We start from the raw sequence: 26030 nt of genomic DNA on the forward strand, positions 1-26030 counted from the left end.
AATTGTAAAAAGTGAATACGCATGACAATTTGTTAATTAAAAATACAAACTAAAGTCTAAACCAACTTTTTGAGAATATTGCATATTACATAATTATGGTTATGGATTATGGATTACAGATTAGTAATAAATTAACCCACAATTAGATTTTAAATAGATTTTTAACCGTTTTAATCCACTGCATGATCCTAAATTTGTAGGTTTTTGTATAGGCTATCTCTTGAACTTTTAGTTATTTTCCCCCTTTATTCTGAGAGAGTTTGTTTTAGGATACAACTTTTAAAAAATCCCTTTCTCGCGCGCGTTCTTGACTAGGAACGGGTTGGCAGGTTCTCTTTTGTTTCCAAACGGTCCGCTTTTCACGGTGCACACTTGGTTAGGAAGAAGGGATTTTTTAGCGATGGGTAAAATTGTAACATTTTATTGAAATATGCAAAAGTTGGTATGCATACCTACGAGCTGTATTCGGAAATATGAACGATATATTATATTTAAGACTTTTATGATCATTTGATGTTTTTTCCTGTCATATTTAAACTGCGAACGCTTGGCTGGACACAGTAACACTCAACAGACTTTATTTTCTTTGGTTGCTCTGTTACACAGGAAAATCATTTTAAAAGTATCTTAGTTGGTCTCCCAGCCTGGTAAAGCGCCTCTGTTGGCTGGCTTTAGAGGGGTTTTGGATACTGTAAGCTGGGGGACTAGCTAGACCAGTTGAAATCAGCATTATTTTAGTCTGGTTTAAGCTGTTAAGTGTAACATATACAGTTTCTACACCGATATCTCAGGCGTTCATTCATAACTGTTTTTAATTAAAGTGTAAAGAGAAGAGTTTGCAAACATGCCCACTGTGGTTCTTATGGACTCGTCGCTGTCCATGACACGACCGGTGTCAGTGGAGGGCAGTGAAGAGTTTCAGAGAAAGAACCTGGCTGTTCATGGACTGACCATGCTGTTTGAACACATGGCCACAAACTACAGGATGGAGTTCACTTCACTTGTCGCCTTCTCCTCGCTCTGGGAGCTTCTGGTGCCATTCACCAGAGACTACAATACTCTGCAGGTAAAAGCAGACATGGTGTCAATATCTATATAATGTAAAATGCAATATCCTAAACATAATTCATCATTAGAGCCCTAATGATCTGATAGGTCTTATTGATATCTCTCATTCAATGTTTTGCAGGAAGCCTTGAACAACCTTGAAGACTATGATAAAACCTGCCTGGAGGCTGCATTACAAGGTGTTAGTAATATAGTACAGCAGGAGTGGGGAACCTCTTGCCCATGCCAGGTAAAAAAAAAAAAAAAAAAAATCCAATTGTTAAAAATACTATATATTATGCAATATGTGAATCTTGCATATACACTTACACAATAATAGTTTGCAATAATAAAGATTTTTACGTATTTTTGAAAGAAGTCTCTTATGCACACCAAGGCTGTTTATTTGATTAAAAATACAGTAAAAACAGTAATATTAAAATTTAAAAGAACTGTTTGTATTTTAATATATTTTAAAATATAATTCCTGAGATGGCAAAGATGAATTTTCAGCATCATTACTGTCACCAGTGTCACATGATCCTTCAGAAATCATTCTAATATGCTGATTTGGTGCTCAAAAAACATTTCTAATTATTATCAATGTTGAAAACATTTTTACAAACAAACATATTTTTTGTGGAAACCATGATACACTGTCATTCAAAAGTTTATGGTAAGCAAGATTAAAAAGACAAAAAGCAAAATAAAGATGCTGTTCTTTTAAACTTTCTGTTCATCAAAAAATATTAATTATTACAAACTAGTGTACGCTGACCACTAGTGTACATATTGGAATAACAATCAGGACCAGAATAAATACAGTATGAAATACACAGTGTTATATAAAATATTTTATGGAATGTACAATACATTGTATTATATACAAAAAAAAGTTTAAGATATAAATGTACTGTACATTTTCAAAATAGCAATATATGTACTGCCCAAAAGAGTTCATGTTATGTGACAAGATGTCTCAGCATTATCACCAGTTGATCTGTTAAGTAAATGGATAGGAACGATGCTTTTTACTGGTTGGTAGAATGTCATGGTAGTGGTACACATAACCACTTTAGCATGGTGTCTAAACATTAAACATATTCAGTTTTGTAATATACAGTAGAGTAATTGTACCATTTAATTTTTCTACTGACAATAATTTTAAATATATAATGCTAAATTTGTTGTTTTGACTGTATTTATGTTGTTGATCAGTGTTTGTTGTTTTTATGGTGGCCTGTAGGTGGTGCTGGTTACTGATGGTGCACTGGGCATTGGTCGTGGATCTTTGCGTCACTCCCTACAAACAGTGAAACAACGTGTGGAGGACAAGAAATTCCCACTTCCTTTCCCATTCCCTTCCAAACTCTATATCATGTGCATTGCCAATGCAGAGGAGGTACTTCAGTCTGTTTTCACTGTGTCCTTACCAGTGTTATTTTAGTGTCATTGAGATACTATTATAGTTTTTATTAAAGGTAGGGTAGGCAATTTTGGAGAGGCCAGCAATAACAAGCTGGCTTTGAAATCATAAGATTCCCCCCCTCCCTTCAGAGCACTCTCCAAAAAGCCACGCCTCCTCCAAAACACATGACATTACACATGACATTGTCTCAAAGCACATAACATTACAATAATAATGAACGTAAACAACTTAGGCCCTGTTTATACCTGGTATTAAGATGCATTTTGGTCAATGAGATCACAAGTGGATGACGCCCAATACAGGTGTAAACTGGGTCTAAAACATTTTGAGCTTGTCCAATTTCGACCACTTGAAAACGAAGACCCAATTTTGGTTTGAAGACAAAAATACATGCACAAGTTGGCAGGTAGGTAGGACACCCTATCATTGCATTCGGACCAAATGCAATGATTGGACGAACATTTTTTTGAGACTTCCACCACACAAGATATATGTACATTTTTTAATATTTAGACCACTTCTATTATTGATTGCTATCAGGATGTGAAGAGCGTTTTAACCAGTATAACAAAAAGTGTTTATGCAAAACATTGCCTACCCTACCTTTAATATTTTTAATTAGTTCATTTTTTTTTTTATAATTTCCGTTTTAATTTTAAAGTTTTATTAAATTAAGTCATCTTACATTATATTTAAAATGATAGTGATGAAATAATATTTTCCTTTTATGTTGTTTTGATGTCCCCTGAAGCTCCAAGCTACAGATGGTATGGATAACTTAGAGCAGCTGATTAATTTGAATGGTGGAGAGGGTCAGATATACACTATGGAGGGACCCCTTTGTCTGAAAAGTGTCCAGTCTATGTTTGGGTGAGTAATGTTGTTACTTTGTGCATAAATACTACTAAGTATTTTTTTTTTTTATCAAGTGCACATTGTTGTTTTGGCTACATTTTGTGATTAACAGCATCACTGCATGTTTGTGTTGGCAGTAAGTTGATTGACCAGGCGTACTCTCCTTTCCATGCGGTGCTGCGCTGTGGGAACCTGACCTCTGATGTGCAGGTCTTTCCCAGGCCAGAGCCAGTGATTATAGATGAGGAAGTGGATCCTTTGCCCAAAACAGTGCAAACAGGTACGAGCAGAAAATCTAATGAAATTATCATGTTCTGTTATAATGTAAGCATTTATGTAAACTATTTAAATTTTGTGTTTTTAAATGGTATTTTCTCATGAACAATCACAAAAGCATTTTATGTAAGGCAGGTTTACTGTATATAATATTACGTTTAAGGCGTTTAGCGCACAATAAATGTAAATAAATAAGTAAACGTTATTTTTATTTGTTGCTAATCATGCTAGATTCTAGATAATGAGGAAATTTGCACATGATAGTTATGCTACCTTGTTGTGTTTTTTTTATATATATATATATATATATATATATATATATATATATATATATATAGACTTGGAGATTGTAGGTTTTATTGAGATTGGAGACATATCCAGCCCTCCGGTTTTATCCAGGCACTTGGTCCTGCCCATTGCTGTGAACAAAGGTCAGTATAATTAAAATAATTAAAATGATTAATGATTAACAAAGAAGTTTCAATAACTGAATGCTCTTTAGCATTTACACTTTTTATTACCAATGAATGCTGTTTGTGATTATTTTAATTATTACTATTTTACTCACAAATAGCAATTTATACCCAATAAAATATTTTACATAAATTATTCATTATAAAAAATGTTCATGACTTTTTAAGATTTTATTAATTTCCATGTCTTTTCCAAGGTGTTCCAAAACCGTGAGAATCTTGGTTCATAAATAAAAAATGACAGTTGTTGAGGGATCAAATAAAATGAGAAATACAATGTCAGCTTACATCTTAATTTTTAGTGGTTTTAGCTTATTTTAAAGTTGGTTTTGTCTTATTTTAAATAGAGGGTATGCATTGATGTCACTTTCCTGCTGGAAAACACCCTCCTTGGCTGCACTGAGTGGCAAAAGAGCCTGCTTTGTGACTGGATTTAATAGGGGAAACTGTGAAAACATGAGTAAAAGAAACGATTATCAGTTTAACTAAAGGTTGGACTCTATAGTGTTCCTTTCAACTTACCAAAGATCCAGTGATCAGTGGATACTGACATGCAGCCAGGAATATTTTGTTTCCTGATATGTGCCTCATTTTGACGTCAGGAAATACATAAAGCAGATTTACCTGTGAACGCTTTATATAAATACTTATATTATTGTTTTATATATTGCCCAGCCCTATAGTTTTTGACAGTGTTTATTTAAAAACATCCAATTATGCAGAATATAAGATGCTAAATATTTAATTGATGAGTTGTCAATACAATATATTAGGGTATGATTTTACCTCAAAATTCAACATATTGACACAAAATGATAACTGCAAATCCATGTTTCGCTGCCTGGAGTCCAGTTGTTTCTGTGAATTTCAGCAATCCATTTGCTTCTCTTTTCTGTAGCTTTTGGCAGTCTAAAAATATACCTCAGATTTCTTGTCAAATCTCTCTGTGCAGTCAGTCGCACAGCTCTTTCCCGTTTTAGATGTCTTTTGCATGTTTTTTACAGCAGTCAGGCTGAAAACCAATGCTGCCACTCAGTCTTTTTGGCAATCAGTGGGCGTAACCGCAGTCACAGTGGCCGATGATGATGTCATGTGCATACCCTCTATATCAGAGGTCTCCACAGTCTGTCCTGGAGGGCCGCTGTCCTGCTAGGTTTAGCTCCAACCCCAATTAAACAGACCTGAACCAGCTAATCAAGGTCTCACTAGGCATACAAGGTGTGCAGGTGTGTTGAAGCTAAACTCTGCAGGACAGCGGCCCTCCAGGACCGAGTTTGGAGACCTCTGCTCTATTTAGTTTAAAGCCATCTTACTTCCCCGTGAGATATATATATATATATATATATATATATATATAGACATGTTCTTTTGATTGACAGAGGGGGATGAGATGGGTACAGGGACCTCTGATGAGACAGAGGAAGAGACCTCCACAAATCAGATGGCTGGCAAAAGCCCAAACTTCTGCGTTCTTCTACATGGCAGCCTAAAGGTGGAGGGCATGGTGGCACTTGTACAACTAGGGTAAGGAGCAATATAAAAATATGCCTCTGCCTTTTCATGAGCATTCCAAATTTTGCAAAGTTTAAACTTGCTTTTAGTAACTCACTCAGATGAGAGGGGTTTATTTTCATTGGCAACATATTTGAGATAAATGATCTAGTTACTCTGAAATAAGAGTTTTCCCTGTCTATAATTGCGTTTTCCTCTATTAGGCCAGAGTGGTTCGGAATGCTTTATTCCCAGGCAGACAGTAAGAAGAAGTCCAATCTAATGATGTCACTCTTTGAGTTCGGCTCAGAGCCTCTGCCCTGGTTGGGCAGAATATCACAGCTTGGACCTGCCTCAGGTAGCAAGTTTTTGCTCAGTGTATTTATGTAAAAGCCACACTTAATAGGCCAGTTAAAATGAAATAAAAACAAACTGCATTGTATTGCATTATGCAGTGTGTTCAAGTAGTTAATAATTAAACACTGAAACAAAAGATAGTAACCTAGACAGTTCACCGAGTTCAGTTAGGAAACCTGCAGGTAAACACACAAGGGTCAGGGATAACGGTAGTACCACACATTTGCATGATTAAATTTTTATTTTCCTCTCTCATGCTTTGCTTCCTTCTGAGACTAGAGGTGTTCTCATACAGATAAAAACATTTGCTCATTGTTTTGCATAAGGTTTTGCTTACTGGCCAACGGTATAAATAACTATTCACTATGATTCTTTGTTTGCGTGACATACAGATGCAGCTGAAAATCCCTATGGTGAAGATGACAGTAAAAGTCCTTTTCCCATACAGCCAAAAAACAAGAGAAGCTATGCTCAGAATGTTACTGTCTGGATTAAAGCCAGTGGACTGCAGGTATACATCCAAACACTACACTACAAATGATATCTGACAGGACACTGATTAAATGTCATCATAACTAAACTTTTTAATAATCACACTTACAGACAGATGTACAGAAAATTCTCCGTAATGCAAGGAAATTGCCAGAAAAAACACAAACATTCTATAAGGTGGGTATATTATATATGTAATTATTATGATTATTTTTTTACAAATTGAATGTATAATTTATAAATATAAAAAATTAACAGTATCATGGGCTAATATATGACCCTTTTATTTAAAATATATATTTTTAAATAATATATATATATATATAATTTAATATCATGGGCTAATATATGACCCTTTTATTTAAAATATATTTTTTAAAATAATATATATATAATTTAATATCATGGGCCGATATATGACCCTTTTAATTAAAATACTTTTTTGTGGGACATTTATTTTTCATCATTGCAGGAATTGAACCGTCTTCGGAAGGCCGCTCTCGCCTTTGGTTTCTGGGAGCTTCTGAAGAGTGTGGCTGAACTTCTGGAGAGAGAGTGCACTCTGCTGCCTGACTCCGCCCACCCTGATGCCGCTTTCCAGCTGTCACATGCTGCCCAGCAGCTTAAACTGGCCAGTAGCGGAGACTCTAAATATGCGGCCTTCGAACATAACATCACCCCCATGCTAACTGATTTCTCAGGGGGAGGAGGAGCCGAGAGAATATAGAGGCTAAATGGAGGAACAACACTCAATGGACAACTACCAGATCAGTTATAAAGGAATGTACCTTTATCTAAAAACTCTGCTCAATGTGTAATGTTCATCCAAGGAAAATAGGTTACTGTATCAGGATCACACAAATGTGGCATTTCAATGTTTTAGTAGTGCCGCAAAGGTTGGGTTTGCTGTTTTGATGATAGGTATAAAACAAGAGGAAACCTTGGACTTTGTAACAAATTATGATGTTGAGCACTCAATTTGAGGAAAGAAAAACATTCAGTTTTCCAAGAAAATGCATTTAGAGGCTTTGGAATCTATTTTCAGGCCAGTAACTTTGTGTAAATATTTTTTTTCTAACATTGACTAATAGAAAACTGTCTAGTTTATGTTTAATGATAGTCATCTGAAAATCAATGTTTTGTTTCACTGAAATTTAATTAAACGTTTTCAGTTGCATTTTCACATTCATGTCCAGATCCCACATCCAATGACACTGAATTGGCTCTTCCCATGTGACTTGAATGTTTTACAAGGTTTTCCCTGAGGTTCATGGTCTGTCTTGTTGTTAGCAGTACTTTGTGCTGGAGAAATGACTATTACAACACATCTCAGGGAATGACAGGAAGCTAAAATGTTGCTTGCGTTTCAGTCTAGTAAGTCTGTCACACATCTAATCTACAACATCAAACACACAAACCACTAAACTTCAAACATACTGCATATAGATGAAATGTGTAAATACCTTCATGGTCCTGGTTAGAATTATCTTGGTAAGATCTGTTTCCCTCTCTAGTGCTTTAGAATCATTTACATCCTCTACGGCTAATTCATGGTCACCTTTAATATTTCAGTATGTAGAAAGTAAATGCACTTGAGTTGGTGGCTGAAAGAAGAGTTTAGAAGATAGTTTTGCCTCAGTAATGACTACTCTGTGACACAGGGCAAATATAAAGAGAAAATGGTGGCAGCAAATGAAATCAAAGAAAAGAGGGATACAGGAGGAGAATGAAGCATGTGGTGTCCTCTTCCCCTCAGTTGGCTTTCCTCTTTTTTGTGCGAAACCGTCTCCTCCTCTGCTTGAAGAGGTGGCGGAAGTTGATGAAGAGGCCTGAAATTGCAAAATTTTTTATACAATGTTATGAAAATGTAATGGCAATTTATGCTTAGCTTTACTATTCTAGCTATGAAATGATTTTTAACAATCCTCTTCTACTGTAGTAATCACAAGCAACTGGACAATACACTCGTCAAACGTTGTGAGAACCCTAGTTTCATTTGTGGCATGTATTTTGTGGACCTTACCCAGAAACATGAGCACCAGGTAGAGCTGCAGGATGTAGGAAAAGCTGAGAGAGATGCCGATGGCTTTAGGCAGAGGAATACTGAGGAGATTGGTTTCGTCAAAGATTGGGATGGACTGGATAACCGCCACAGCTGATCACAACATAAGAGAGCATAAGAAAAGCTGTCCGTTCTCTCCATCTCATGAACAGACTATCATGATTTGTCCTTGTGATAGGGACTAGTCTACAGATACACATACCTTCAGCTAGAACTCCAAGAGGGTACAGCGGCATCCATATGGTGTATCTCAACCAAGTCAACAACTTCCATTCGGTATCAATGCAGGCCAGCATGTAGAAAGGATACCTATGGTTAAATTTTACAAAAGTAGGATTAGATATATTTGTTTTTATCCAACAAAGGTCGCTTGGAGGACCAAGCTGTAGGGCTCAATATACACAACTGTTTGGATTTGGTAAGATTATATTACTTGGGAAGCATTTCTGACCATCAACATTGAAAACAGTTAATATTTTGGTGGAAAACATGATACTTTTGGTTTCTTGAGGATTCTTTGATGAATGGAAAGTTAAAAAAAGCAGTTACATTGCTTGGGATGTTTTGTAATATTATAAACGTAATATTATAAACATCTTTCCAGGCTGAATTTAATGCATCCTTACTGAATAAAACTGTTTCTTAAAAAGAAAAAATAATTGTAGTGAGCCCAAACTTTGGAACGATAGTGTATATTATTTATTTTAATAAAAACTATTTTATAAAATTAGAAATAAAAATACAAACATCTTTTTTAAAAAAAGATGCAGATATGTATTCTCATTTATATGTTGTCATATGAACTAGTTGCATTGCTTTTAAATCCATTTTGATGTAATGACTGTGACATTTTACTACTGGTACACGGATGTGTGTCTCATAGTGATGTGTTGTGTGAGCCCACAGGAAGAAAACTACTTTTTTTATCGCAACACCAGAAGAAGTGTAGAAACACTGTGGCTGTACAGAAACCACAGACACACATCATCACTTCTGAAAGAGCAAAGACCATGAAAGCTCTACCTAAAACCATTTGCCTCAAATACCAAGGCAGATCAAAAGGATATACTGGTAAACGTCTTTCTAATAAAGTTTGTATTCTGTAACAATGATTTAAGTTCTAATTTACTTTACTTTAACAAACTAAAGACTGCCTATAGGAAGTTGAAATATTAGCAACATCTGGCCTACAATACACAGAAGAGGATATCCTGCAGATAAGGATATTCATAGTACACCATGGCACCAACTCCTTCATTTCCTCACCACTAGCAGAAACTGCTCTTAGTAAACATGATACAAAAAGATCACATATGTAACATGCTAATTTAAATAATTCACATAATTACCTGAATATCTCAATCGTACTCCACAGATAGAAGACAAAAAAGACCACTGGCTTGTTCTGCATATCCTCTAAGCTACCAAATATGACAAAAAGGATGAAGTTCCTCCCCATCACCTTTAAAGAGAGAAATTTAAATGTTTCTCACTGTCATGAAAGTTAATATTCAAAACAGTGTAAAATTAAGTGCAATTAACTGGCTCTTAAAGGGTTATTTCACCCAAAAATGAAATTTTTGTCATTAATCACTCACCCTCATGTCATTCCAAACCCGTAAGACCTTCATTCATCTTCGGAACACAAATTAAGATATTTTTGATGAAATCCAAGAGGGTTTTTTTTATCCCCAATAAAAAGCAATGCAATTACCGCCATTCAAGGTCCAGAAAAATACTAGAGATATCTTTAAAATAGTCAACGTGACTACAGTGGTTCAACCTATTGTAGATAAAAAAAAAAAAAAAACTCTTGGATTTCTTCAAAAATATATCATAATTTGTGTTCTGAAGATGAACGAAGGTCTTATGGGTTTGGAACGTCATTAGGGTGAGTGATTAATGACAGAAATTTCATTTTTGGGTGAATTAACCCTTTAAAGCATGGCGTGCACCAGGCATACCTGAATGAAAGCAGGCATGACTCCAGTCTTAACCAACCCCACAGCAGGATTAATAACTTCCATTATTGCCAGCATCTGACAGAAGTACATCACGTCAGCAATGGTATGAAATGTATCATAGAAAGAATCTGTTGGGTTGACAAAAAACAGTAAGGACAATACTGAACTCCGAGATGGTTTTTACACTTCAGAAACCGCTTTACACTAACCAAACAAACTGCATTTTGTGAAACTGACTCTGTATCACTTGTTGTGCAATGAGATGCTCTTTCTATATATACATACAGTATATACAGACATTTGCATAACAGAGCTGCAGGCCTTCTCAGAAAAATTCAAATGAAATGCATTTCCTGACAGTGACAAACAGAAATGCATCTTTAATCTGCTTGCAAAATAAAACTAAAAAAAGAGACTAACCTTGCCCAAGTATGAACAGACGTACAGTCATGTTGACAAAGATCCATGAATAACCGAGGAACTGGACCAAGTTGTACATAAAAAGAAAACCTTTTTTCAAGCCGAGATAAGCTGCATAAAAAGGAGTCATGAATGCACGGTTATTATTTGGTAAGCTGACCCAATGTGTTTACTTTACACTTCTAGAATTAAAAATATACTCACGGTCCTTACGAACCCTTGACTCAATGCTGACTTTGTTTATTTTCTCTTCCTGTGAACAGAAAACACCAGTTTAACACATCAGATAGTGCACTTCAGTAAAGCTCCTCAAGTATAACTTAAATAATTGATACTTTTGGTTAATAGTAAACCTCTTTACCTTCTCTCTGAGCTCCATTTCTGCATCTGACTCATCCAGCCAGCGGTCAAAATCGGGTGCTAGAAACAGAGGCTTCCTCTCCTGCTTAGTGAGCCGGTCCCACCAGACGTGCTCCTGCTTCTTTACCGTGATATTCACCTGCCGCTGGGTGGATTTGTGCTTCACCTGTGCACACAAACATTTTCATGTGGTTCCAACATAAACCAAGGTAAATCGTCACTGCAATTTGCTTTTTTTCTTTTTTTGCAACAGTCTAATTGAAGATGGCTGTTACCTCAGGTTTAACCGCTTTTAGGAATTCCAAGCTGAATTCGTATTCATTTTCTCCCTTCGCTCCATGCCCTTGACCTCGAAAAGAACAGAATAAACAGAAGTCACACAATTGAAGAGAAAGAGTTTCCAGCTGATAGTTCGTTGTGAGATGTACCTCTGAAGTGAAGGATGTTCTCTTCTACACCAATATTGAGATTCTGCGATAAGAGACAGGATGAAAAAAAAAAAGAAGTGTGAAGTTTCAAGCTCCTCCTCCCACTGCATGTTATATCAGTACAATGCCTTCAAATGCACCATGCATCAAACATATTATAATATGTAGTTATAAAATAATAATAATGTATCAGTATTGAATGGTTCACATAATATAAATACATTCACAGGGCTGTTCAACAATTAATCGTGTCCAAAATAAAAGTCTGTTTACATGTAATATATGTGTGTGTTCTGTGTATAATTATTATGTAGGGTGAATTCATGTTGATTGGGATACTTTTTGCCATTGAGATGACTAGGAAAAAGTGTCCGAATCAACCTGAATTCACCCTATATATATTATATATATATATATATATATATATATATATATATATATATATATACATTTTTATACATACACACAGACACAGACACACACACACACACACACACACACACACACACACACACACAGGTGCTGGTCATATAATTAGAATATCATCAAAAAGTTGATTTCACTAATTCCATTCAAAAAGTGAAACTTGTATATTATATTCATTCATTACACACAGACTGATATATTTCAAATGTTTATTTCTTTTAATTTTGATGATTATAACTGACAACTAAGGAAAATCCCAAATTCAGTATCTCAGAAAATTAGAATATTACTTAAGACCAATACAAAGAAAGGATTTTTAGAAATCTTGGCCAACCGAAAAGTATGAACATGAAAAGTATGAGCATGTACAGCACTCAATACTTAGTTGGGGCTCCTTTTGCCTGAATTACTGCAGCAATGCGGCGTGGCATGGAGTCGATCAGTCTGTGGCACTGCTCAGGTGTTATAAGAGCCCAGGTTGCTCTGATAGTGGCCTTCAGCTCTTCTGCATTGTTGGGTCTGGCATATCGCATCTTCCTCTTCACAATACCCCATAGATTTGGGATTAAGGTCAGGCGAGTTTGCTGGCCAATTAAGAACAGGGATACCATGGTCCTTAAACCAGGTACTGGTAGCTTTGGCACTGTGTGCAGGTGCCAAGTCCTGTTGGAAAATGAAATCTGCATCTCCATAAAGTTGGTCAGCAGCAGGAAGCATGAAGTTCTCTAAAACTTCCTGGTATACGGCTGCGTTGACCTTGGACCTCAGAAAACACAGTGGACCAACACCAGCAGATGACATGGCACCCCAAACCATCACTGACTGTGGAAACTTTACAGTGGACCTCAAGCAACGTGGACTGTTTGACTCTCCTCTCTTCCTCCAGACTCTGGGACCCTGATTTACTTTCATCAGAGAACATAACTTTGGACCACTCAGCAGCAGTCCAGTCCTTTTTCTCTTTAGCCCAGGCGAGACGCTTCTGACGCTGTCTGTTGATCAAGAGTGGCTTGACACAAGGAATGCGACAGCTGAAACCCATGTCTTGCATACGTCTGTGCGTAGTGGTTCTTGAAGCACTGACTCCAGCTGCAGTCCACTCTTTGTGAATCTCCCCCACGTTTTTGAATGGGTTTTGTTTCACAATCCTCTCCAGGGTGCGGTTATCCCTATTGCTTGTACACTTTTTTCTACCACATCTTTTCCTTCCCTTCGCCTCTCTATTAATGTGCTTGGACACAGATCTCTGTGAACAGCCAGCCTCTTTTGCAATGACCTTTTGTGTCTTGCCCTCCTTGTGCAAGGTGTCAATGGTCGTCTTTTGGACAACTGTCAAGTCAGCAGTCTTCCCCATGATTGTGTAGCCTACAGAACTAGACTGAGAGACCATTTAAAGGCCTTTGCAGGTGTTTTGAGTTAATTAGCTGATTAGAGTGTGGCATCAGGTGTCTTCAATATTGAACCTTTTCACAATATTCTAATTTTTTGAGATACTGAATTTGGGATTTTCCTTAGTTGTCATTATAATCATCAAAATTAAAAGAAATAAACATTTGAAATATATCAGTCTGTGTGTAATAAATGAATATAATATACAAGTTTCACTTTTTGAATGGAATTAGTGAAATAAATCAACTTTTTGATGATATTCTAATTATATGACCAGCACCTATATATATAAATACACACATATACATGTATATATTTAAGAAATATATATATATATATATATATATAAATCATTTATATTATATTTAAATATAAATATTTTATATATAAATACAACATATTTTTCTTAAATATATACATGATTGTGCGTTTATATATATATATATATATATATATATATAATAATTATATACAGAACACACATATATTATGTGTAAACAGACTTCGTTATTATCGTTATTAATCGTTGAACGGTCCTATCGCTGATTCACCATTTCAGGCTTCCCACACTTTCTTATTATTGACTTTCCATGAACTTTCCAGCCGTTCATGATTACTGGAAAACTATTTTTAAAATCATTTTATAGTGATTACAATATTTTAAAAGAACAGATTTAAACGTTTGCACTTGGTGTACAAATGACTCTCAACCAGGAGACTGACATAATCATGCTGATTTTTATATTTTACAGGCCTGGTATTGCAAGTTTTCCTTGATCTGAGGAACTCTGCTGTTAATAATTGAGGTTCCAATAAGATCCTCTTCGGTACTAATGTTTATAGACGTGGTTCTCAAACAGGAGCTAAAATAAGCTAAAACTACTAAAAATTAAAATATTTATTATTTTACTTCACCCCTCAACAATTTATTTATTTATTTATTTATTTATTTATTTATTTTTTTTGAAAATTGTAATTTATAACTCCATTGGCATTTTTATAAATATGCATTTTTCTAGTTATGCCAAGCTTTAATTTTATCAGGGTTTTTTTATTATTATTATTATACAGTAAATAACAATCAACTGGAAAAGTCATGGTACCTTTGAAAAATGTTGTGGACAATTAAGAGTAAAAAAGGTTGAGAACCACTGATTTTTGGGGCTTGTGTTAATTCTGGCCAATTAAAAAGAGTATCTGATGTTATTATGTTTTGGCAAATGTTAAACTTTTATTTTGCTGTTCTTAGTTATATGGAGACATACAAAGGGAAAACATACACAAATTTATTTGCATAAAGGGACGTCATAGCAACCCTATTAGTACATCACAGCAATACCACCTTTGTTCCAGAGCTCTCAGTTGCAAAATGCTATTCTCTCTCATTACTTTAATGATAGGACAGGTCAAACATGCATGCTTTATCCTGCCCTGAGAAAGCAATGAGGGGGAAGTTGCTCCTCCTGTGTCAGAAACTGGATTGTAAATAAAACATGTCCTGCCATTGTAACTGGGCCAGATGGCTAGTGGTCCACTAGGATCAAGTCCTGATCTCCCTTTCCGTAATCTTCATCTTTATTCTCTGTGATCTAGGCTTGATGCAAGCCCTGTCATCAGATCTACAGAAGGTGCTGTTATTCAAAATAATATCAACATAACGCCATCCTGTTTTATTATTTCTATTATCTACAACCTGGATTTCCATATATATTATATGCAATAAATGCGAAAAGAAAAAAGAAGATAAAAACACATTGCCTGTTATAATTGGCCCAAAGCAAGTTTTTCTTACCTGTGCATCACTGATCTCCACTCGCAGGTATATCTCTCCATGCCGCTGTGCCCAGTACACGTGAGGTGTGAGAGCCTGCATTGCAAATATTCACATTAAAAATATGCTTTACTCAGATTTAACAATGAATGACAGGCAATGTAAATCTTCCAACAAGCAGCCGGAAGACGTTTCCACGGATTCTTGTCATTTGTCCAGAATATTCTTCGAATGCGCGTGCGCGCACATGTCGTGAACGCAATACTCGCCGCCCACTTTTTCATATTCTGGAAGTATCCCATTTATTTTCTCTAAAACTCCTCAATAACACGTTTTAAGACTAGAACCAAACTACCCAGCTATGAGAAGAATACTATTACAAACATTGGTTTAAAGAAACTCAGCATTTGAAAATCGAAGAAAAAGATAAAGGAACAAGACTGTACGTAGCGTCTTTTATGAGCCAATGAACTACACTGAACATGAAGCACTGGGAATTACGTAATCGAATAAAAAACGACAATATATAACATTTGCGATATTAACAAAATAAATAAAATGCGCAATGTGCACTAATAACTTATATAATTTTATTATAAGCATGATAAACAATATAAAATATAATTGAGCTGTTCTTATGGATTATGGGTAGTATAATTCGTCACGATTTTTTTTAAAACAAAGTTGAAATCATATTTCATTTTCATAGATAAAGGCGTAAATCCTGTTATATTTAGGCACATTATCCGTTTGCCAGCTTCATAGAGCATTTTATTGTGTACACTTCCAGCCAGCGACGGCGCTGTGACGACGCGTTTACTCCAATGTTTACGGAAGTAGACAAAACAAAACCTGAAGAATGAGCGACGATTAACGCTCAACGGGCTCTAAACACTGCTCATTAAATGTGTAGTTTAAGTGTTCAATTAAATTCCTCATCCCGTACTACAATTTAAATATGAATGATACATATATCATACCTTACAAAAGAAATGCTTCAGAAAGGGGGAGCTAATCAAATAGAAAAAATCTGTATAGTTAACACGAAGATTAAGTTATTTTTTTTAATAATGCAGCAGCAGGATTCTGATTCTGATCATAAACAACTAGAACTGCAAACAAATAGTACAAAATTTCATGTTCTGGTCGGTTTGACTGGCAGTGTAGCAGCACTCAAGGCGCCTTTGTTGGTAACACAACTACTTGAGATTCCAGGGGTAAGTGTATTTATATTCCAACAGTTCAAACTATATTCATGATTTAAGCTGACAGAGCCACTGCTGTAGCCGAGTTCACCATGTCCTCCAGTGTCATTTTCATTAAACATATTTGTCCACTAGAGAGTGCTATTTGTTTGAACATTGTGAGTTATTCTAATATGACTATCATAATTTTTTGAATAAATAATAAAGTCAATTTTTGAAAGACTGAAGTCATATTAAATTTGTTTTATCACAATTAAGTAAAAATAGGGGTGAATTTAATTTCGCTCTTTTGGTTTGAGTGGATGTTTTCATTTTTGTCCTTCAAAATGAATAAAATGGAGGATATTAAAAACATGATAGTGTTTTTAATGTGTCCATTTATTTATTTGGCTTACAAATCAATTGATCATATTTATTTATTTATTTGATTTATTTATTTCAAATATCAGTCATGGTTAAAAGATGGGATAAATTAATTTTTATGGGAGTTGAACAAATCTTTTTTCTGTTCTGTTCTCTAGGTTGATGTACGTGTGGTCACCACAGACCATGCAACTCATTTTTACGATATCAGCGAAGTCCCTGTTTGTGTGTACAGAGATAAGGATGAGTGGGAGGTCAGTGCAGCCTTTGAAGAGGAAGAGATGCATTTTCACTAATCAAACAACAACATTATATTGTTTCCTGCTGTGATGTTACATCAATACACAAACTGACCTGATTTTTCAGAGAAGATATGAAAGGCTTTCCTTATATTTCTATGCTAGATATGGACAAAACGCTCTGACCCTGTGCTACATATCGAACTTAGACGTTGGGCAGATCTTTTAGTGATTGCACCACTGGATGCCAACACACTTGGCAAAATTGCCAGTGGAATATGTGACAACCTTTTGGTAGGTAATGTATTATTATTACATTGTTGGGCATTTTGTTTGGATTTTATTGTATGTATCACTTATTATATAAGTGTGCTTACCCATTTTGTCCATGACAGACCTGTGTGGTGCGGGCCTGGGACACCAGCCGTCCTTTGCTCTTCTGTCCTGCAATGAACACAGCCATGTGGAATCACCCTGTCACTGCACAGCAAGTGGCCACACTTAAAGGCTTTGGCTATGTTGAGATACCATGCATTGCCAAAAAACTTGTCTGTGGAGAAGAAGGTATCTTCCAAGAATGTGTTTTTACTAGGCAATTGAATTGATAAGGGAGAATGGAACAGATAAAAAATTCTCATCAGTGTGTGAAAGTCATTCAAGCATTATTCGTAAACTGAACATCAAACAGATGTTATCTGACAGGCTTTGATTAATTTCATTGGCATTTCTTGTGTTTTGGCTCGTCTTACATTCGCAGGTAAAGGTGCCATGGCAGAGGTTTCAACTATTGTTGAAACTATCAAACAGTACATCCAGACAAGTCCTCCTGAATGACCTCGGACTAAACATACCAGGGCCAGCGGGCAAGGTTATCCACACATTGTTATTATTATTCATGCTCTATCTTCTATTACATTTTAACCTGGATTTTGCCATGAAAAGCTGGCATAGCATTGAGAAACAAATAAACATATTTTTCTGTCATTTATAGTTCTTTGTAATGGTTTTATTCATTACATCCATTGGATTTTGCAAAGAAACTTCACATGAATTTTTCTTTCGATATTGAAAACATTCCTCTTCATTAAGTGCCACATTTTAGCTTAGCTGAATGTCAATATTGTTTAATCTTTAGATCCCTTATGCAATGGTAGCTTATCCTCAATATGTAACTTATTATGATAGATGATCAGTAAATGACACGTCAACACTGTAAAATATAAACTGTTGAGTTAAAAAGTTAAAATTCAAAGCAGCTTGAAGCAATTTTTAAGTTCTCTCAACACCTAAGTAACACTACTTTGTTTTGTCAATCTAAATTTGTTCGTTCACTAAAGGCAAAATTTCTCATTCAGCCAACAAATTCATCAAGACAACTACAAATTTCTTGTTGAGACAATTTTCAATTAGTAACACAATAAATTGATCTATCATTTTGATAGTTGTACATATTAGTCTTATAGGACACTTAATATGTTAAATGAACCATGCTATCTTTGTTTGTGAAGGAGCAATCCTAAAAAGCAAACATATTCAGGACCTCAACACTGGACACACCAACCTCAGGAACGGTGACAACGGTGACAAAGAAATGAGCTCTTAACATCACAACACAACAAGTAACTAACAATAATGGCAAAACACCAACAAAAGTTTTAATAAAGACAGCAAACAGTAAAACAACGTTTCATAAATATTGTTTAATATGAAATTCTTTGTTGTTTAACTAGTTGGGACAACATTTGGGAGAATACTGTTCATCTAACTTGGGTTTTTATGGTTTCAAGTTATTCACATTTCTTAATTTTTGTAACTTAATAGGTTCTGTAATCTGGAAAATATGTAGTTGCTTTTTTACAGTGTATTGATATTTATTTTAAGGCAACAACATATTCATGATTGGTGTAGTTTACTTGATAAATTAACTGCTTTAAATGTTGGAAGTGTATGTGACCTAGTTGGCATACATGTCCTTTCTGTGAAATTACACTTCTAAGCGAGGGTTGAGTGAGGGGCCTCTAACCGCAACAGTAGCAAGGGGTCATGAAAATAGCCTCAGGTTGTACTGGGAGATACTGATGTACTTAACACCTCCAAATATCTTGTTTTTAAAGATGTATATCCTGTTTGCAGGTTACCGTTAGAAATGGGTTCCATCTATTATTCATATGTGGTTAACCCCCTTTATTCTCATATATAAGTAAAAGTGTTAAATGGGAAATTCATCTTTGCACTGCCTAAAACCTATTCTCAATCAATTTATTTGGCTCTTGTTCCATTTACCTACTTTCTCTACAAAAACCTTTCCTTCATCCTGATCATTCTTCTTTTGTTTCTCTTTCTCTGAGCTAAAGATTTATAAAATGTCAACGTGCATGTCTGACATTGGGGTTAGAACAAAGGGTGTATCTGTGTCTCTACGGTTTAAAAGGATAGATAACATCCTGCTAATGTGTGTATAGGGATAAACAGCTTATAAGAGCATTTATACAATCCTTGAAATGGTTTTTGAGAGACACAAAGTTCAAAAACAACTTTCTCTTGACCAGTCACGTTGGGTTTTATAATCAGTCCAGAACAGCAGTGTAACCCTTTATATACACTCACTGGCCACTTTATTAGGTACACCTTGCTAGTACCGGGTTGGACCACCTTTTGCCTCAGAACTACCTTAATTCTTCATGGCATAGATTCAACAAGGTGCTGGAAACATTCCTCAGAGATTGTAGTCCATATTGACATGATAACATCAGGCGGTTTGCTGCAGTTTTGTCGGCTGCACATCCAAAATGCGAATCTCCTGTTCCACCACATCCCAAAGGTGCTCTACTAGACTGAGATCTGTTGACTGTGGAGACCATTTGAGTATAGTGAACTCATTGTCATGTTCAAGAAATCAGTTTGAGGTGATTTGAGCTTTGTAACTTGTCACATTATCCTGCTGGAAGTAGCCATCAGAAGAAGGCGGGTACACTGTGGTCATAAAGGGATGGACAAGGTCAGCAACAATACTCAAGTAGGCTGTGGCGTTTAAACAATGCTCAATTGGTACAAATTGGTCTTCTGCTGCTTTAGCCTATCTACTTCATGGTTCAATGTGTTGTAAGTTCAGAGATGCTCTTCTGCAGACCTCGGTTGTAACGACTGGTTATTTGAGTTACTGTTTCCTCTCTATCAGCCTCAAACCAGTCTGGCCATGCTCCTCTGACCTCTGGCATCAACAATGCACTTTCACTCACAGAACTGCCGCTCACTGGAGATTTTCTATTTTTCTGACCATTCTCTGTAAACCCTAGAGATGTTTGTGCATGAAAATCTCAGTAGATCAGCAGTTTCTGAAATTCTCAGACCAGCCCATCTGAAACCAACAACAATGCCATGTTCAAAGTCACTTATATCTCCTTTCTTCCTCATTCTGATGCTCAGTTTGAACTTCAGCAGATTGTCTTGACCATGTCTATTGAGTTGCTGCCATGTGATTGGCTGATTAGATATTTGCGTTAACATGCAGTTGAACAGGTGTACCTAATAAAGTGGCAGATGAATGTATATAACTTTTATAAAATTATTGCCAATGCAGCATTTGTTTTCCATTTTTATTATTGCATTAATCAGTTTATGCTTCATATTTGCTGTTCTGTTTAAATTGTGCAGAAAAATGGCTGTTGAGACAACTTACCCCTTTACATGTCTCACCATTTAAACATATTGTAATTGTTCAATAGGTTTTTTGTAACATATAGAAATTAACATTGTTGCATGATAGAAAATTGCATCATATCAAAGAATCAATAGTTTTTGTGTTAGTTCAGTCAGGGACCCATGGTAGGAGATGATGCAAGCACTGGCACATTAAATTTTAACATTTAATCAAAACACTTGTTCATCCTTATTTGTTTAGCAAAGCAGTTGAGGTGTTGTCATCAGATGTAGTCAGTGCTGCTTTTCACACAGTCCCCTGTCTGATGCGTTGTCCTCCTGTCATTGGCTGCCAAGCCAGACTTTAAAAACAGGCACTCTGGCAGGAGGGGAAACGTTTATCATGCAGGTACTGGAAGGGAGTGAAATCAACTGAGCATAATGTGGAGGAGGCTCCAATCTCTTGGCAGGCTAAATGAGAGTAAAATATTCTTACTCACATGTGGGTTGTAGATGGCACTGATCTGTGTTAGTCAAGGTCAGTTCACTGAAATGCTTTTTGTGGAGGGGTAACAGGAAGCAACATGGGAAATATATTGCGAAACAGCAAGAACCAATCTATTGCACAATTCTGGTGCACTGATGTTCACGTCTTCTTTTACTCTTTTGAGGACTAAGAGCAACAACAAAAAATGTTTTATATTAACAATCAACATTTTTGTTCATGTGTGAACCTTATGTTTCATCATCAAAAATCTAATTTATGAATTTAAAATGCACACACAAAGGACTTGCATGCACACCCGGGGCTCAGGTGTACCCCAGCAGATTGCTTGATGTTGGAGGTGTCACTAAGGTTGAGTAAACACTTGTCACATTTCCTGCTTGTAGCCCTCTGGGGATATTGACAGGCCCTTGGCACTGCTTCCCCAGGTAGCTGAAATGTAATACAGACATGGCTGATGTAACTCCACAGCTGAGTGAACTCATAGCTCCTGACTCTAGCACATGAGCTGGCACGGTTTCATCACTCATTCTAAACATATCACACGTTCAAAGTAAACACATTCAAACTAGCAAATTTCTGCTGCTGCTACTGCTAAAAAAGGTAGTGCTGTAAATGAACACAGCAGGAAATATTTGAGAATAAACTCTAACCCTGCAGGTTAATTTATAAATATACTAGTTCATAATAAATTTACTGATGTCAATTTATTCTTGGTTTAACGTGATATGTTAAAAATGTAGAATAAACATAAACTTAGTTTAATAAAAGTAGTGTTCAATACTAGTTCATGCCTTAAAGCGATAGTTTGCCCAAAAATTTAAATTCTGTAATCATTTATTCACCCTCATGTTTTTCCAAACCAGTAAGACTTTTATTCATCTTCGGAACACAAATGAAGATATTTTTAATAAAGTCTGAGCGATTTCTGTCCCTCTATTGACATACGCAACTACTTTGATGCTTCAAAAAGTTCAGAGATCGTAAAACTAATCTATATAGGTCACGTACACACTGTAAGTTTCAGGAGTGACAACCACATTTAAATGCGGCAGTGAATCCCCTAAATTATTGTTAGCCTACGTGTGTACGGAACACAACTCACTCTAGAAAAAGCATGATTGACAGCTTGGAAACCATAGCGACGTTCTGGCGTCTCTCGTGTTTGGTATCTGTTATTGTGACCAAAGTAATATTACAGTGACAAAACACTCATTATTTTCAGCAATTTAACTAAACACACTAACACAGTCGACGGAGGCGTCGTGTTTTTTTTTTTTTAATGCCTGTTTCACAAAGAGCGCGCTCTTTCTGTGTTACCATGGTCTTTCCTTATAAGCAGGGTTGCCAGGTTTTCACAACAAAACCCGCCCAATTGTTCCTCAAAACTAGCCCAATCGCATTCCGGGGGGTGTCCCACAGTAAAAAATCAAGTTCTGGGGGGTAAAATTCGTGTTTTTGGCAGGACTCCACAGGTAAAATTTGCATTCCAGGGACTAAATATCACGTTATGTTGGGTCGATTCAACCCGCGGACACGAAAAACAACCCGCGGCAACAGTGTAAAAGTAGCCCATTTCCGTGGAAAAACCGCGGACTTGGCCACACTGATTATAAGTGTTTTTTGGGCTTGTTGTTTAAACTCGTCTCATAAAGCGAACGGGTTTATGGAGTAGGCCTAATTAAAGTGAGCAGACATGAATCGCGATATTTTGGTCTTATTTTCAGCATAAAGCATTTGGATTTATTTCGGTTTATTATGGGCTTGTTCTTGTTCGCGGATTTTTCTAGCAAGATTTGGCAACTCGAATGAGTCAAGGCTCATGCTTTCATTGCGATTCACCACGCATACAGAAGAGAGACACAAAACGTCATTAACAACTAATTGTATTTTTCGGGAGTTAATACGGTTGTAGAATGCGGTTGTCACTCCCGTATTTTACCGAACTGTGTGTGTACAGAACACGATTAAGCACTAAAAGGTGAACTGACAACCGAATTTAGCTGCAGTGTGTACGTGGCCTATATGTACTGAGTGGTTTAGTCCAACTTTATATGATGAACAGATTGAATTTAGGCTTTTATTCACATATAAACATTGATCAGCAAACATAAACAGAAGCTCAACCGAACCTGCTTGACGCGTGAGAACAAACCTCTTGCGGAAGCTCAAACGTGCTGCGTAACAGACGAGAATGAAGCTCATTGGTTCTCGCATGTGTCAAGCAAACATGCTTGAGCTTCTGTTTACCATAATTGATATGTGGAGTTGATTAATGTTTATATGTGAATAAAAGCCTGAATTAAATCTGTTCGTCATATAAAGCGACCAAGTCTCTTCAGAAAATTTGGACTAAACTGCTCAGTTCATATGGATTAGTTTTACGATGTCTTTATGAACTTTTTGAAGCGTCAAAGTGGTAGTTGCGTAGCTGTCAATCGAGGGACAGAAATCACTTAAAATATCTTCATTTGTGTTCCAAACGAAAGTCTTACGGGTTTGGAACGACATGAGGGTGAGTAAATGATGACACAATTTTAATTTTGGGGTGAACCCTTTAACTAATGTTAATTAATTGAACCATATTGTAAAGTGTTACCAGCATTGATTTTATTTGAGCTTCTAATCACAACAGTTGTTAAGATGTGCCTGATAACCATTGCAATGATTGACTTTTCACTATCACCTACCTATCATATTTTCTGTTGTTTTCTTCCTTATGGGTATCTACTGATTTCCAAGATATTTCAATACATTTCCTAACTGTAAATGAAAAAACACACTAACAGCTTATATGACACCATAGAAGTCACTTCCCACAAAAATCCATGATTGTTTTATATTATTGTAGTTTTATTTATTTTATATTATTGTAGTTTTATTTTTATATACATAGTAAAAAGTAAAGTGGCAGAATGCTTGTGTATGTAAGATCACACAGTCTCACCTTCTCGCAAAATAAAAATAGTATTGAGGTGTCAAACTTGCGCATACTTTTTTTGAGAATTAAAAAACCTCATCTCTCCCCACCCCCTCCCCAGAACTGGTTTAATCTGTCACAACTGTCACGTTAACTGGAAGCACTCATGCTTCGGCTTCCTTTTTCTTTTATCTAGCCTAGTTATTTCATGACCTTTGTTCTCCCTCTCGGTATTGTTCTCTTCTTTGATTGTTTGGAGGTTTTAGATAAAATGGCAAATGATTATGGTTTCTGTATAAGAAAAATAGCGATGTCATGAAGCTTAACATTATGCCAAAAAAGTGCTTTTTTGAATACTTCTGGACAAGGAAAAGTATAGCCAAAGTGTAGGTGTTAGACAACGGACCTGAATCATTTAACAGCATTGTTTTCATCTTCCCTTATAGGGTTTTATATAAAAAGAACACCTGGTGACATCTGTTGATCAGCTGTAATGCGTAACACCATGGAAACTGGAAGTGCAAGGTGTTGTAGGAAATCCTGTAGAGACACTGTTCCTGAGGAAAGATCACTCCCTGGGGAACATGCGGTCTTACGGAGGACATCAACTTGTCTAGACTATGTAGTTGCAATCTCAACGTGCAAACAATTAGACACAGTTGACAGATGAACTGTTTAGCAACAACAATGTAAATTAAAAGCCATCACGGATAAAAATGTGTCGGAAAACTTTAATACTAAAGCTCAAAATACTGTTCAAAGTCTGTTAACAGCCATTATCCATTTCTCTTTACAGAAAAAAAACATTCATATTTTAATTACAATAAGACCTACTGTACAGTAGTGGTAAAAAATGTTGTGTGTGAGTGTATCTGATTCATTCCACATATAAGTTATTTTGCAACCCAAATAAACACTTTATATATATTCTGCTAATGAATGACCTAAATCTGGCCTCTTATACCATGGCCAACCATTAACTCCAGCAAGACGACAGGGTTCAATAAACAACAGGCATCTCTGCTATCTGTGTTGTGTCAAACCTGAAATGCAGAGATTCCTTGGGGGGGAAACTTTAAAACTTCAAAGAATCCTCCAGATTAGCCCTTCATCACATACCAGATTTTATTATAGTGTAAAACTAGAGCTGGTGTTTCTTAAAGGGATACTTCACCCAAAAATAAGAAAGTTTTCGGTAACACTTTACCATAAGGTTTATTTTGTTAACATTAGTTAACTACCGTAGTTAATATGAACTAACAATGAACAACACTACTACAACATTTATTCATCTCAGTTAGTGTTTATCTCACACTTTTAAGATCAAAAGTTGTAGCCTATCTGTTAACATTAGTAAATGTACTGTGAACTAAAGTGAACATGAACTTTTTTTTTTAAACTAGCATTAACAAAGGTTAATAAACGCTGTAAGAATATATTGCTCATTGTTAGTTCATGTTAGTTAATGCATTAACTAATGTTAAAAAATGAGACATTATTGTAAAGTGTTACCAAGTTTTCTTTTCTCATTTTCTTTTAATCCATACAATTGAACTTATTGAGGTCCAGTTTTGTTTTGGACTTCATTGGTTGCCATTATATGAAAAAAAAAAAAAAGCACATGAAATTCATACATTTTTTCCCACAAACTTAGTTCTGTTGTTCCGAATGAGACGCATGCAAAGTGGTATTCTTCACATCTTCAGGTTTATTGAATGCACACAGGGAATATATATATATATATATATATAGGTCATTGACGAATAAGGTTTTTAAAAGTGTAAAAAAAACCTAATGGAGATATAATTAATTTTTAAGTTTTATTAAGTATTAACAATGAGATTATGTGGTTTTTATAATCAATTAACACTGCTTTTGTCATTTTTTACAAGATGGACAAAATTTGTCACCAAAAAAGT

General features: G+C 35.8%; 3 protein-coding genes across 8 annotated transcripts; 2 read left to right on the forward strand and 1 right to left on the reverse strand.

Annotated features, from left to right (window-relative positions):
• Positions 1 to 337: 337 nt before the first annotated feature.
• On the forward strand, positions 338 to 7603 carry ints14 (integrator complex subunit 14). 3 transcript variants are annotated; one of them, XM_051870377.1, is made up of 11 exons: positions 341 to 1066; positions 1190 to 1297; positions 2294 to 2449; positions 3228 to 3346; positions 3469 to 3611; positions 3946 to 4038; positions 5460 to 5604; positions 5796 to 5929; positions 6321 to 6439; positions 6532 to 6597; positions 6893 to 7603. In XM_051870377.1, exons 1-11 carry the CDS (start codon positions 845 to 847, stop codon positions 7145 to 7147), a joined length of 1560 nt encoding a protein of 519 aa, XP_051726337.1. In that variant the 5' UTR covers positions 341 to 844; the 3' UTR covers positions 7148 to 7603. The 3 variants fall into 3 exon arrangements, with proteins under 3 accessions (XP_051726338.1, XP_051726337.1, XP_051726336.1); XM_051870376.1 differs by having other exon boundaries at positions 349 to 1066; positions 5796 to 5932; XM_051870378.1 differs by lacking the exon at positions 6893 to 7603 and having other exon boundaries at positions 338 to 1066; positions 5796 to 5932; positions 6321 to 6597.
• On the reverse strand, positions 7558 to 15475 carry hacd3 (3-hydroxyacyl-CoA dehydratase 3). Its single transcript, XM_051870379.1, has 11 exons — positions 15262 to 15475; positions 11655 to 11697; positions 11502 to 11575; positions 11228 to 11392; positions 11071 to 11119; positions 10867 to 10977; positions 10447 to 10574; positions 9832 to 9944; positions 8685 to 8791; positions 8444 to 8575; positions 7558 to 8249 (listed from the first exon to the last, which is right to left on the reverse strand). Exons 1-11 carry the CDS (start codon positions 15340 to 15342, stop codon positions 8173 to 8175), a joined length of 1080 nt encoding a protein of 359 aa, XP_051726339.1. The 5' UTR covers positions 15343 to 15475; the 3' UTR covers positions 7558 to 8172.
• A 548-nt stretch (positions 15476 to 16023) lies between these two features.
• On the forward strand, positions 16024 to 25038 carry ppcdc (phosphopantothenoylcysteine decarboxylase). Of its 4 annotated transcripts, XR_007926195.1 has the most exons (7): positions 16024 to 16457; positions 16967 to 17062; positions 17213 to 17341; positions 17443 to 17611; positions 17805 to 17915; positions 18556 to 18666; positions 24558 to 25038. XR_007926195.1 is itself a non-coding variant. In XM_051870383.1 (6 exons), the coding sequence occupies exons 1-5, from the start codon at positions 16203 to 16205 to the stop codon at positions 17879 to 17881; spliced, it is 726 nt and encodes a 241-aa protein (XP_051726343.1). In that variant the 5' UTR covers positions 16024 to 16202; the 3' UTR covers positions 17882 to 17915; positions 24558 to 25038. The 4 variants fall into 4 exon arrangements, 3 of the variants coding, with proteins under 3 accessions (XP_051726343.1, XP_051726341.1, XP_051726340.1); XM_051870383.1 differs by lacking the exon at positions 18556 to 18666; XM_051870381.1 differs by lacking the exon at positions 24558 to 25038 and having other exon boundaries at positions 18556 to 24548.
• Positions 25039 to 26030: the final 992 nt, after the last annotated feature.

The sequence above is a fragment of the Ctenopharyngodon idella genome, chromosome 18 (genome assembly GCF_019924925.1).
Source record: "Ctenopharyngodon idella isolate HZGC_01 chromosome 18, HZGC01, whole genome shotgun sequence".
NCBI classification, from domain to species: Eukaryota; Metazoa; Chordata; class Actinopteri; order Cypriniformes; family Xenocyprididae; genus Ctenopharyngodon; species Ctenopharyngodon idella.